This window comes from Bos grunniens, chromosome 6, assembly GCF_055505025.1.
Source record: "Bos grunniens cultivar Pamir isolate PY7600 chromosome 6, Bosgru_T2T1.0, whole genome shotgun sequence".
NCBI lineage: Eukaryota > Metazoa > Chordata > Mammalia > Artiodactyla > Bovidae > Bos > Bos grunniens.
The window spans coordinates 15,428,248-15,442,873 of NC_141170.1; the positions used below are offsets into that span (position 1 = coordinate 15,428,248).

Sequence of the window (14,626 nt, forward strand, 5' to 3'; positions counted from 1 at the left end):
AATACCAGGTACCCTACTAGGTCTACATACCTGACATAAATTACCTCTGATCTTTGAGACGGGAGAACTTGACTTGGATCCACACCATAGGTTTCCTCCCCCAGCTCTAATCCTTTTAACAATCTGCCCATGTTATGGACAAAGAAACTGAAACTTGGAGAAGTTAAGAGAATTCCCCAAGGTTCCGCAGTCCCAGAATGGCAGACTGGAATTCTTTCCGGGGTCCCTGACTCCAAATGCCGCTCTATTCCTAGCTTTCTTTTTTCAACATAATTTTTCATTGAAGTTTTTCCCCAAGAATCATTAATTTTAAAATGTATATTGTTTCATTGGAAATAGCTTCATTGCTTTTAAAGCGTCTACACTTCCTAATTGATTTCCTTTTTCTGGTACATGGAAACATACATACTATTTATATAAGCTACCTTGCTGATAACAATATGCTGCTGTTAGCTTTCTGTGTTGATATATAAAGAGCTAACTTGTGTGCATGTGCTCAGTCATGTCCGACTCTTTGCAACCCCAAGATCTATAGCCCGCTGGACTCCTTTGTTCACCGGATTCTCTAGGCAAGAATATTAGAGTGGGTAGCCATGCCCTACTCCAGGGATCGAAGCCTGGTGTCCTGCATTGCAGGCAGAGTCTTTACCGTCTGAGCCACCAGGGAAGCCCAAAGAGCTACCTTTCTCTTCCTTTTTCTTACCTTACTGTTTCTTTATTTTTATTTTTGGCCACACTGTGTGGCATGTGGGTTCTTTGTCCCCAGACCAGGAATCCTACCCATACCCCCTACAGTGGAAACTCAGAGTCTTAATGGCTGGCCTGCCAGGGAAGTCTCACATTATTCTTTTTAATGTTAGCCTAATGATCCTTGGATGTAATTTTCTCTGTTGAGGGACATTTAGATCTCAAATCTTTCGTTATTGCAATAAATGCATATTTTTGTGTGCATGTATACATATGCATATACACATTATGTGTTTATATATTCACATGTATATATGTAAGTGTGTGTGTATCTTTGCTTGCCTTTCCAACCATCTTATTTTTTTCTTTTCCCTTGTTTTTATTTGTTTCTTAATTTATTTTTAATTGAACGATAATTACAAATTTGTTGGTTTCTGCTGTACATCAACATGGATCAGCCATAGTATACATATGGCCACTCCCTCTTGAGCCTCCCTCCCACCTCCCATCCCATCCCCCGACTCTAGGTTGTCACGGAGGCCTGGTTTGAGTTCCGTGAGTCACATAACAAATTCCTACTATCTGTCTTACCTATGTTAGTGTATATGTTTTCATGCTACTTTCTCCATTCGTCACAGCATCTCCTTCTTACCCCCTCCCCAGTGTCCATGTCTGTTCTCTATGTTTGCACCTCCGTTGCTGCCCTGCAAATAGGCTCATCAGTACCATCTTTCCAGATTCCCTATGTATGTGTTAATATATGATATTTGTTCTTCTCTTTCTGACTTACTTCGTTCAGTATAATAGGCCCTAGGTTCATCCACCACGTTAGCACTCATTCAAATGCATTCCTTTTTATGGCTGAGTCATATTCCGTGTGCATCGGTACTACAGCTTCTTTATCCTTTCATCTACTGATGGACATCTAGGATGCCTCCCTGTCCTAGCTGTTGTAAATAATGCTGCAGCGAACATTCAACCATCTTATTATAATTATTTTTTTGAAACAAATTATTGGGTCAAAAAGTAGGGACTTACTTTTGATTGATATATTAGATTACCGTCCTGAAGGATTGTTTTAATTTATCCTCCCACTGGCAGGGTATAAAGTGTCCATTCCTCTCACCTTTGCCAACTTTGAATATTCAGTTCAGTTCAGTTCAGTCACTCAGTCGTGTCCGACTCTTTGCAACCCCACAAACCGCATCGTGCCAGGCCTCCCTGTCCATCATCAACTCCCAGAGTTTACCCAAACTCATGTCCATTGCGTCGGTGATGCCATCCAACCACCTCATCTTCTGTCGTCCCCTTCTCCTCCTGCCCTCAATCTTTCCCAGCATCAGGGTCTTTTCAAATGAGTCAGCTCTTTGCATCAGGTGGCCAAAGTATTGGAGTTTCAGCTTCAACATCCGTCCTTCCAATGAACACCCAGGACTGATCTCCTTTAGGATGGACTGGTTGGACCTCCTTGCAGTCCAAGGGACTCTCAAGAGTCTTCTCCAACACAACAGTTCAAAAGCATTAATTCTTCTGCGCTCAGCTTTCTTTATAGTCCAACTCTCACATCCATACATGACTACTGGAAAAACCATACCCCTGACTAGATGGACCTTTGCTGGCAGAGTAAAGTCTCTGATTTTTAATATGCTGTCTAGAAAAGACCCTGATGCTGGGAAAGATTGAGGGCAGGAGGAGAAGGGGACGACAGAAGATGAGATGGTTGGATGGCATCACCAACTCAATGGACATGGGTTTGGGTGGACTCCGGGGGTTGGTGATGGACAGAGAGGCCTGGCGTGCTGCAGTTCATAGGGTCGCAGAGTCAGACACGACTGAGTGACTAAACTGAACTGAACTAGGTTGGTCATAACTTTTCTCCCAAGGAGCAAGCGTCTTTTAATTTCATGGCTGCAGTCACCATCTGCAGTGATTTTGGAGCCCCCCAAAATTAAGTCAGCCACTGTTTCCATTGTTTCCCCATCCATTTGCCATGAAGTAATGGGACCAGCTGCCATGATCTTAGTTTTCTGAATGTTGAGCTTTAAGCCAACTTTTTCACTCTCCTCTTTCACTTTCATCAAGAGGATCTTTAGTTCTTCTTCACTTTCTGCCATAAGGGTGGTGTCATCTGCATATCTGAGGTTATTGATATTTCTCCCAGCAATCTTGATTCCAGCTTGTGCTTCCTCCAACCCAGCATTTCTCATGATGTACTCTGCATAGAAGTTAAATAAGCAGGGTGACAATATACAGCCTTGACATACTCCTTTTCCTATTTGGAACCAGTCTGTTGTTCCATGTCCAGTTCTAATTGTTGCTTCCTGACCTGCATACAGGTTTCTCAAGAGGCAGGTCAGGTGGTCTGGTATTCCCATCTCTTTCAGAATTTTCCACAGTTTATTGTGATCCACACAGTCAAAGGCTTTGGCATAGTCAATAAAGCAGAAGTAGATGTTTTTCTGGAACCCTCTTGCTTTTTCAGTGATCCAGCGCTGTTAGTCTTGGCCACTATGATAGGCAAAGACAGCGCTTCTATGTGATTGTATATTTTTGATTATCAGAAAGGCTCACAGTCATCTTTTCATGTTTAATAACTCCTATTATCTTCTCTGTTTCACTCTGGTTATACAGATCAGACTGCCTTGTACAAATGCTTAGAAAAATAAGGTTAAGGAAGTTCCCTTAAGTTCCTGGGTTGGTGAGTGATTTTTTTTCATGGAAGACTGTTAGATTTTGTTAAATGCTTTTTCCATGCATATTGAGATGATCATGTGGGCTTATCCTTCATTCTATTAATATGGCATATTACATTAACTTATTGCTATATTTGATTTGATGGTATTTTGTTGAGTATATTTGCATCTGTATTCAGAAGAGATATTGGTAGTAGTTTTCTAGTGATATCTTTCTCTGGCTTTAGTAACAGGGTTATTCTGGCCTCATAGGATGAGTTGAGAAGAGTTCTCTCCTCTTGTCTTTGGAAAGACTTTGAGAAGGACTGGTGTTAATTCTTTAAACTCCAGTAGAGTTCATCATGAAACCCTCTAGTGCTGGTCTTTGCTGGGAGTTTTTTGATTACTTTTGTTAAATCTTTTGTTAAAGATCTTTTATTAACATGCTACTCATGTTTTCTATTCCTTCTTGTGTTAGTTTTGGTGCTTTGTGTGTTCCTGGGAATTTGTACATTTAATCTAGCTTATCTAATCTTGACATATAGTTATTCATCATATTTTCATAGTCCCTTTTATTTCTGTAAGATTAGTAGTAGTGAACTCAGTAATGAACTCAGTTTTATTCTTGATTTCAATGGTTTCTCTTTCTCTTTTTTTCTTGGTTCAAAAAAGGTTTGTCAGTTTTGTTGATCTTTTCAAAGAGCCAGCTTTCGGTTTTATTGACTCTATTGTTATCTGTTCTCTCATTTATGTCTGCTTTAATCTTTATTATTTCCTTTATTTGTTTGCTTTAGAGTAAGTTCTTTTCTCTGGATTCTTCAGTTGGGAAGTTAGGTTATTGATTTGAGATTTTTGTTTTTAATTTTTGGCTGCACCTCATGGCTTATGAGATAATAGTTCCTTGACCAGCGATAGAACCCAGGCCTCTGGCAGTAGAAGCAGAGTCCCAACCCCTGGATCGCCAGGGAAGTCCTTTCTTGCTGATCGTCTGTGTATTTGTTCAATCCATTGTTGAAAGTAGGATTAATGTCTCCAGCTCTTATTTTCAAACTGTCCATATCTCTCTTCAATTATGTCACTTTTTGCTTCATATATTTGGGGGCATTATTATTAGGTATATGAATACTTTTAAATTAAATGCATTTGCCTTAAATATGTTTTTCTTTTCCATTAGTGATATAAACAATGCCACATAATCTGGATTTATTTGTCAAGAATAATTGGATGCTCTGATACATTGTTTTAAGATGTCTATTCTCCTTTGTGTAATATACATAACAAAATTTATTTTCTCTAAAAATTTAGCTTTTGTGGGTTCCACAGAAAGATTGGGCTTCTCAGGTGGTACTAGTGGTAAAGAACCCGCCTGCCAATGCAGGAGATGTAAGAGATTCAGGTTCAATCCATGGGTTAGGAAGATCCCCTGGAGGAGGGAATGGCAACCCATTCCAGTATTCTTGCCCGGAGAATCCCATGGCCAGAGGAACCTGGCAGGCTACAGTCCATAGGGTTGGAAAGAATCAGACACGACTGAAGTGACTAAGCGCATGCAGAAAAATAATTAGTTTTTCATTGGCTAGTACCATAAAAAAGTTGTTATATAAGAAGGTGACAAGTAACATTTGTGTAATACAACTCTATAAGTATTTATATGTACATTTTCCATTTAACCATCATATTATCTGTGGAGTGCAGAAGACAACTTATATTCCTTTGGTGACACCATGCTGGTAACTTGAAATTGACTATGTTGGGAGTATTCATATCATAGAATCTGAAAATGCTACAAAACTGATAACTCTGTCCCTTGGAGAGTCAGTTGGTACCACTGCATTATGTCCTTTTTTCCAATTAAGTACAAAACCAAACAATTTTGAAGAGTAGAGATATCATCCCCCAAATTACTCAGCTACCTAAGTGGTGAAATTAGATAACCACTCAGGTAGTTCTTCTACCTGAAAATACTTTCTTCCTAAGTATTCTTAAGATCCCACATGCATTCGTCTTCTCCATCCCAACAGATAGGCCTGAAGTGTTTTTGAATAGTTTCAACAAAATCCATTATCTATATTTATTTAATAGGATTTGCAACTCTTGTTAACATTAGACTATTGAGGAAAAAGTATTTCCATATACTGACATTTTAATGATTTAGGTTTGATTTTGCCAAGAAACTGAATTTTTTCTGGAAGGCTTTTCTTACAGTCTTTTTAATATCATGCTATTAGACAATCTTTAAATTCAGTGAAAATTCTTCCGGCAGAGGCTAAGACCTTAGGTAAAGAGATCAAGTAACTAAGAGGTTCAGTCAGTCCAACATCACTGGATTGGTAGGTTAGCAAGGCCACAGTGTGAATGAATACGTGCAGTCCCGTTTACACAGGTGTTTGTGGGATTTGATGGAGCTTGTGGATACGGAAGCCTGGTTGCAATATGCTTGGATTTCCCTCTCAACACTTTTCAAGGCATAAACATCCTTCAGTTTCTAGAATCCCCCTGCTTGGCACTGTTTACCTGCTAATCCCACAGGCTAAAGGACTGCTTAGTCTTCTTTAAGTTCTCATTGCTTTTCATTGGTGCCTCTATTGAGCCAAAATCCATCACTTTCATTATTACATTTCCTCTGCATTTCATATGTAATATTGTTGCACCAGGGTCCTGGGGTAAACCCAGGATTCTAATAAATGACCTATTCTGAGAATGAACTTCCTGGTGGCTCAGTGGTAAAGAATCCACCTGCCGGTGCAGGAGACGCGAGTTCCATTCCTGGGTTGAGAAGGTCCCCAGAGAAGGAAACGGCACCCCACTCCAGTACTCTCGCCTGGGAAATCCCAGGGACAGAGGAGCGTGGCAGGCTACAGTCCATGGGGTCACAAGAGTCCGGACACGACTGAGCGACTAAACAACAACACAATGCTGAGAATGAGAGATTATATCACGTGTGATTTAAGTTCTGTTTTCCTTCATGTATCCAGTTATCATGCTCACTTTTTTTTTTTTTTTTTTGGCTGTGCTGGATCTTTGTCGCTGTGTGAGGGCTTCTCTTGTTGCAGAGCACTGGCCCTAGAGCTCGGCAGTCTGCTTGTGGTGTGCTGGCTGGGTTACTCAGAGGCATTTGAGATCTAAACTCCCCTACCAGGGATCGAACTCATGTCCCCTGCATTGGAAGGTGGATTCTTAACCACTGGACCGTCAGGGAAGTCCCCTCATGTTCACTTTTAAGTACATGCTACACTTTCCAGTTGTCCCAGTCTTACTCTGGTACGTCTTCTTCTTTCTGAATGAGCTATTCTGTATTTGTTCCTAAAGAATCTCATTCAATTTGTTTAATTTTGTCCCACTTAACCAGTCACACACAGTTAAAATCTGCCCCCCAAAATGTTAGTCACCCAGTTTGATGACATTTGCCAATTTAGTGAGTAAATTTGATTATGCATCTTTTTGTTTCTAAGTCATTAATAAGATGTTAAAAGCTCAGGACCAACTCTGGTGCAACTCCAGCCTAAGTGCCCTTATTTCAACACCCAGATGACCAAGGTCACTTTCTAGGGACTGCATCTACTCAGCAGTACATATGCCAGGATGATTACACAGTAAAGATGTAATGTGAGCTAAGTAACAAAGCTGAAAATTAAAACAAGGCTTAATAAAGATTCCATATGGAGATCAAGGACTTAGAGCTGGGCGTAGTCCTATGTTTTAATTTTTCTGATTCTTCAGAAATGGTTCACTAAACTGTCTTAATAGAATAATACATATTATGGAATCTGACTTCTTTCCTAAGACTTCTAGAAATTTTAAAATGAAATTTATCAGTTCTAATCTAGTGAAATTAATTTGAGTCCTAGTTATTCCTATAGTTCTTATTTGCAAAATAAGGACTCTAGTATCTCCCCTTTGTAGAGTTGTTGGAAAACTTTAGTGAGATGATCTGGGTAGAATGTTTAACATAGTATGCAGTACATAATAAGCACTGTCTTGCTGTTTGCTGAACCCAGGGTAGGCAAGGTGTGAGCTAGGAAGCTGGAAGAAGATGCGAGGAGCCTTAGGAACTACAGACATGCTTTATTTGCTGATAGCTGATGCAGCCGCAAGGGCTGTTCAGGTGGTGCTTATATAGATATACAGAACAACGATGGCATGTGGCCAAGTGAGTACATCATGATGTGTGTGTGCAGTGCTATAAATAATCTCAGCTGTTCCATAGCCATGCAGAGTCATTGTTTACAGGATGTGGGGCGTGAGCAAGAGGATTGGGAGGGGCGGGGGGCGGGGGGCAAGAGAGACTGACCATTGCCATCTTGGCTAATTGCTATTCCCTTATAAGCGCTAAATAAGTGGCTTTATTTTGTTATTATTATTGCTAAAATAGATACCATTTTTGAGCACCTGTGTTGGGCTGGATGCTAACTATAAGTCAGTTATGTAATGGTTTGTATGGTAACTTAACATACTCGTTTAGCACCAAACCAAAGCTGAAGGCTCAGTGAAATGTTTTGGTTCTGAAGACTACTTCTGTTTCAGTTTGGGACCCACCCTGGAACCTGAGGAAGTGGTAAACAAGCTGATAGATGGGATCCTGACTGAACAGAAAATGATCTTTGTTCCATCTTCTCTCAACTTTTTGTCATTGATGGAAAAGTAAGTGACAGTGATGTTTGTCCCCATGATAAATTTTTCTATTACATGTTTTCACTTGGATTTAAAGCCAGGAATTTGATACAGTACGATTACATGGATTAAGTTAATAAAAACAATAGTTAAGCTTAAGGAAGCCATCCGTTTTTAAAACCACATTTGTTAATCATTCAAGCAAGATTGGAATGGGCTTCCCTAATAGCTCAGTTGGTAAAGAATCCACCTGCAATGCAGGAGACCCCAGTTCGATTCCTGGGTCAGGAAGATCCACTGAGAAGGGATAGGCTACCCACTCCCTTATTCTTAGGCTTCCCTTGTGGCTCAGCTGGTAAAGAATCCATTTGTAATGCAGGAGACCTGGGTTCGATCCCTGGGTTGGGAAGATCCCCTGGAATAGGGAAAGGCTACCCACTACAGTATTCTGGCCTGGAGAATTCCACGGACTGCATAGTCCATGGAGTCACAAAGAGTCGGATCCATGGAGTCACAAAGAGTCAGACACAACTGAGCAACTTTGACTTTCAAGATTGGAATAGCAATTAGTTAATTGCAATAGGAATTAGGCAACTAATTTCTATAAGTTTTTAAAAAATATTTTTTTAAAGAAAGAAGTTTGTATATTTCTGGAAGTCCTATCATAAATGCATGCATATGAAGGAGGGTAATTTTTAAGCGTTATTATATAATGGAATTATGTGACATTGATATTCGAGGAGATCATAGTCAAGTTTTAGACATTCATTTTAAATATACAACAGATAATCACTAAGCTCTTACTTTGTGCAAAATTATACTGAAGCATATTGCTAAGTAATCTTTTTTACTGAAGGAATTGCTAAGTTATCTTTTATAATTTTAGAGACCCTTGAGACTTGCTACTTCAGATCTGGCCCATGGACCAGCAGCCTCAGCATCACCTGGGAGTTTGTTTGCAATACAGAATCTCCTGATTCCCCAAATCAGAATTTTCATTTTAGTAAGACCCATAGGTGATCTGTATGCATATTCAAATATGAGAAGCATTTCTTTGGAGCAGTAGCTTTCAACTTTGGTGCCATTAGAATTCACCTGAGACTTTTAAAAAAATGCCAACACCTGACACCTGCTCCCAAGATTCTAATCTAAATGGTCTGTAGTGTGGCCTGGTCTCTGAGAGATACAGCCTTCCAGCAATTCCAATGTACAGCCAAGATGCTGGTTTAAAGAATGTCTCATAACACATTACCCCGTTACTTTTCTGGAAGGCTATTTGCCAATGAGGCTGGTTAAGGGGAAACAGAAGAGATGGCTTAGGTCAGAGGGGGAAAAAAGCCTCTTGCCGCTTGTCCCTAGAGTCAGGCTTCCGTGACATAGATCACTTGGGAAGTCAGTTTAAAAAATAGATACCTGGATCTTACCTCTAGAGATTTTAATATAAGGTGTTTAAGTTGGGATCCAGACATCTCTTATTTCAACAGGCAGTTGTTGCAGGCATTTGATTCAAAGATCATACACTGAGAGTTACTGACAGAGAGTCAAAAAAAAAACCCAAGAGATCAAAAGCACAAGTGGCTTGTGTCAGGCTTTTAAAGCCCCTTCTGCTGGGAACTATGGTTGAAACTACCTTAAAGTTTAGGTAGTAAAGCTTCAGGGTCTTCTTGGTGAATAAATGACTTAAAACCTGTGAAGTGTTTCACATTACACTTGTATTATATAAGTGCTCAGTGATCAGTCCTTTAGAATATAACTCTGAGAGAAGGAATTTTGCCTGGTTTTCATCACTGTATCCTCACACTTTGAAGAGTTAATGGACACGTTTGTTGTTGTTGTTTAACCACTAAGTCATGTCTGACTCTTTTGAGACCCCATGGACTGTAGCCCTCCAGGCTCCTCTGTCCATGGAATTTCCCAGGCAAAAATACTGGAGTGGGTTGTCGTTTCCTACTCCAAGGATCTTCCCAACCCAGAGATCGATCTCGAGTCTCCTGTGTCTCTGCATTGGCAGACGGATCCTTGACCACTGAGCCACCAGAATTAGCTAGACAGGTTGTCACATAGGAGGCACCAAAATGTCTGTTTGTTGATTAAATAAAGATTACCTAGACCTTTAGCATAGAGATTCACAGTTTGTGTTCTAGAGTTAGATGAAGCTGTGTTTTTATAACTTGCTCGCTGCATGAACATAGATGAGTTATCTAACTTTTTTGAAGCTCAGTTTCTTCATCTGTCATATGGAAACAGCAAGACTTTGCAGGGCTGTGAGGAATAAACAGAATAATGCATTTAAAATATCTAGTATATGATAAAAATACATATTTATATATTGATGCTATTATCATTGTAATTATCACTACTATTAATATTACCCTGATTTTCCTCTGAAATGTGAATGTTTGGTGCTCAATTTTCAAACCTTATTTTAATTCCATCTAAGCAGATGTCTGTATATAGTTACACTGACTTACATACTCTGTTTAGTTTCTCTCAGGCTCATTGGAATGTGACAAGTTCCTCAGTATGGCTTAAGTGTAGGGTAGGGAGAAAAAAATTAAACCTACTATGTGTCCATCACTGTTTACAGCATTTTATATGTTTTGTAATTTATTCATTTTTAATTGGAGGATAATTGCTGGACAGTACTGTGTTGGTTTCTGCCCTACACCAACATGAGCCAGCGTTTTGTGTTAACACATCGATTCTTTACAAGAACACGGCATAGGTGCTACTTCCTTCATTTACATGAAGGAATTTAAGCTCTTCTGTTAAAGAACTTTTTCAATACTATGTTCAAAACCAAGTATATTGTCTGCATTTTCTTTTAGCAGTTCTGCTTCTTTGGTATCTTAGTGGAACATTTTAATAGTTTCTAAAAATTAGTTCCTATTCTTACTTCCTTTCCAGTGTCAGGTTTCTTTTTTTAAGAGCCTTTAGCATCTGAACTCTGCATATAAGTTAAATAAGCAGGGTGACAATAACAGCCTTGACGTACTCCTTTTCCTATTTGGAACCAGTCTGCCACAGTTTATTGTGATCCACATAGTCAAAGGCTTTGGCATAGTCAATAAAGCAGAAATAGATGTTTTTCTGGAAGTCTCTTGCTTTTTCCATGATCCAGCAGATGTTGGCAATTTGATCTCTGGTTCCTCTGCCTTTTCTAAAACCAGCTTGAACTTCTGGAAGTTCACGGTTCACGTCTTGCTGAAGCCTGGCTTGGAGAATTTTGAGCATTACTTTACTAGTGTGTGAGATGAGTGCAATTGTGCAGTAGTTTGAGCATTCTTTGGCATTGCCTTTCTTTGGGATTGGAATGAAAACTGACCTTTTCCAGTCCTGTGGCCACTGCTGAGTTTTCCAAATTTGCTGGCAAATTGAGTGCAGCACTTTCACAGCATCATCTTCCAGGATTTGACATAGCTCAACTGGAATTCCATCACCTCCACTAGCTTTGTTCATAGTGATGCTTTCTAAGGCCCACTTGACTTCACATTCCAGAATGTCTGGCTGTAGGTGAGTGATCACACCGTCATGATTATCTGAGTCGTGAAGATCTTTTTTGTACAGTTCTTCTGTGTATTCTTGCCATCTCTTCTTAATATCTTCTGCTTCTGTTAGGTGCATACCATTTCTGTCCTTTATTGAGCCCATCTTTGCATGAAATGTTCCCTTGGTATCTCTAAGTTTCTTGAAGAGATCTCTAGTCTTTCCCATTATGTTGTTTTCCTCTATTTCTTTGCATTGATCGCTGAGGAAGGCTTTCTTATCTCTCCTTGCTATTCTTTGGAACTCTGTATTCCGATGCTTATATCTTTCCTTTTCTCCTGTGGTTTTTGCTTCTCTTCTTTTCACAGCTATTTGTAAGGCCTCCCCAGACAGCCATTTTGCTTTTTTGCATTTCTTTTCTATGGGGATGGTCTTGATCCCTGTCTCCTGTACAATGTCACGAACCTCATTCCATAGTTCATCAGACACTCTATCAGATCTAGTCCCTTAAATCTATTTCTCACTTCCACTGTATAATCACAAGGGATTTGATTTGGGTCATACCTGAATGGTCTAGTGGTTTTCCCTACTTTCTTCAATTTAAGTCTAAATTTGGCAATAAGGCGTTCATGATCTGAGCCACAGTCAGCCCCTGATCTTGTTTTTGCTGACTGTATAGAGCTTCTCTATCTTTGGCTGCAAAGAATATAATCAATCTGCTTTCGGTGTTGACCATCTGGTGATGTCCATGTATAGAGTCTTCTCTTGTGCTGTTGGAAGAGGATGTTTGCTATGACCAGTGGGTTCTCTTGGCAAAACTCTATTAGCCTTTGCCCTGCTTCATTCCGTATTCCAAGGCCAAATTTGCCTGTTACCCCAGGTGTTTCTTGACTTCCTACTTTTGCATTCTGACTCTCTGCGACCCCATGAACTGCAGCACACCAGGCCTCCCTGTCCATCACCAACTCCTGGAGTTCACTCAAACTCATGTCCATCCAGTCGGTGATGCCATCCAGCCATCTCATCCTCTGTCGTCCCCTTCTCCTCCTGACCTCAATCCCTCCCAGCATCAGGGTCTTTTCCAATGAGTCAACTCTTCACACGAGGTGGCCAAAGTACTGGAATTTCAGCTTTAGCATCAGTCCTTCCAAAAAACACCCAGGACTGATCTCCTTTAGAATGGACTGGTTGAATCTCCTTGCAGTCCAAGGGACTCTCAAGAATCTTCTCCAACACCACACTTCAAAAGCATCAATTCCTCGGCGCTCAGCTTTCTTCACAGTCCAACCCTCACATCCATACATGACTACTGGGAAAACCATAGCCTTCACTAGACGTACCTTTTTTGGCAAAGTAATGTCTCTGTTTTTGAATATGCTATTTAGATTGGTCATAACTTTCTTTCCAAGGAGTAAGCATCTTTTAATTTCATGGCTGCAGTCACCATCTGCAGTGATTTGGGTGCCCAAAAAAATAAAGTCTGACACTGTTTCCCCATCTATTTGCCATGAAGTGATGGGACCAGATGCCATGATCTTCGTTTTCTGAATGTTGAGCTTTAAGCCAACTTTGTCACTCTCCTCTTTCACTTTCATCAAGAGGCTTTTTACTTCCTCTTCACTTTCTGCCATAAGGGTGGTGTCATCTGTATATCTGAGGTTATTGATATTTCTCCCCGCAATCTTGATTCCAGCTCGTGCTTCTTCCAGACTGTGTGACTGAACTGAACTGAACTGAACTGAGCATCTGAACTATTCAGTTCTATACACCTTGTCTTTTAGGTATTTTAAAAAATATTCAAGTATATTTATTTTGAAGGCTAAATCTTTAAAGTCACTCTTACTGTAAAGAAGCAAAACCTCTTCTCTTTCACTTTTCAAAAGGAATTGGATTTCTTTGGAAAGAACACATAAAAGTGACTCAGAGTTAATGTTCTTAATCTTACTTAACATGGGCATGATATATGATAAATATAAGTATTCTGTTTTTTTAAATATAAGTATTCTTAAAGATAATTTACAAATGCACTTAATATTAATTTCCTAATTATTTTTATGTATCTTTCTTTTAGGGTCCTTCCTGAGCGTTTCCAGGCAATTTTAAAACGAAAGATTGATATTAGGTTTGATGCAGTTATTGGATATAAAATGAAAGGAAAATAAGTGCCTAAGTTTCTTAAAAACTGATTTACCAGGTTTAGGTTGATTTCATCTAATATTAGTGAGAATTTTAATGTTTTTAAAAGTATCTGCTTTTCCTAATTAACTTTTTGTTCTTCAATATCACCTTTTGAGGTTCTGGCAGGTCCTAATTTCATATAATATACAGAAATATATTAGGAACTGATTTTCTGGGGAAATGGAGAAAAAGAGAAGCATTTTAATAATAATTTCTAAGATTTTGTGACTCATTGAAGGCTTTGCAAGGTATGTAATGTGAATATTTAAGATATATTTTTATTTTTAATTACATTCAACTTTTATATAATTCACATTCCCTTTTCTATTCTACATAAGAAACAGAAATTTCAAGCTTGCTAAATGTAATGAAAGACTGTATCTAGTGGCATTTCATAATGAATTTCATGTGATGTAAGAAATACTGCCCAAACATTTCATCCTACACCTTACTACTCTGTTTTCTGAGAAATACCTCATATTCCCATGTCAGACATTTCAGCACAGGGAAAATGGAGATGAATATGTGTTGCAAGTATAAAAGCATCATTGGAATTTGAGACAAAGAACTGGGAAAATGTACCCATAAGTGGCAGCAATAATAAATTAATTGAACTCAGCTTTTGGTGTTTCTGTCTGTTTATTTTGAGCAGAATACAGCTTAACCTTCAAATGAAAGGAAAATGGATTATGTAATCACAGAATTTTATTTTTTTCTCTTTTTAGTATCTGGAAATTTGTTTAAGGAAAGTTGGAGTGGGTTGCCATTTCCTTCTCCACTAACACACACATACTATAGATTCTATTACATATAAAGAAATTTTAACTGAGGTATCATTTCTACAATAAATTTCTCCTTCTTTCTCATCAACTAACTTCTTCGAATACAGAGAATCAAAACACAATTACTGTTAAACTATATTCTGTGTTTAACTGATATAAATACATATCTGAATCAAAAATGCCTGCTTTCCAAAAATATCATTATATTTG

The 14,626-nt window shown here is 39.0% G+C and overlaps 1 protein-coding gene across 1 annotated transcript in view; it reads left to right on the plus strand.

The window, feature by feature from the left end:
- Positions 1-14,252, plus strand: part of LOC147370329 (estradiol 17-beta-dehydrogenase 11) — a 51,747-nt gene extending 37,495 nt beyond the window's left edge. The window contains exons 6-7 of the mRNA XM_086404858.1: positions 7,884-8,000; positions 13,528-14,252. Of these exons, the coding sequence (XP_086260984.1) occupies positions 7,884-8,000; positions 13,528-13,618 (208 nt within the window). The 3' untranslated portion in view covers positions 13,619-14,252. The remainder of the gene's footprint in view (positions 1-7,883; positions 8,001-13,527) is intronic.
- Positions 14,253-14,626: the final 374 nt, after the last annotated feature.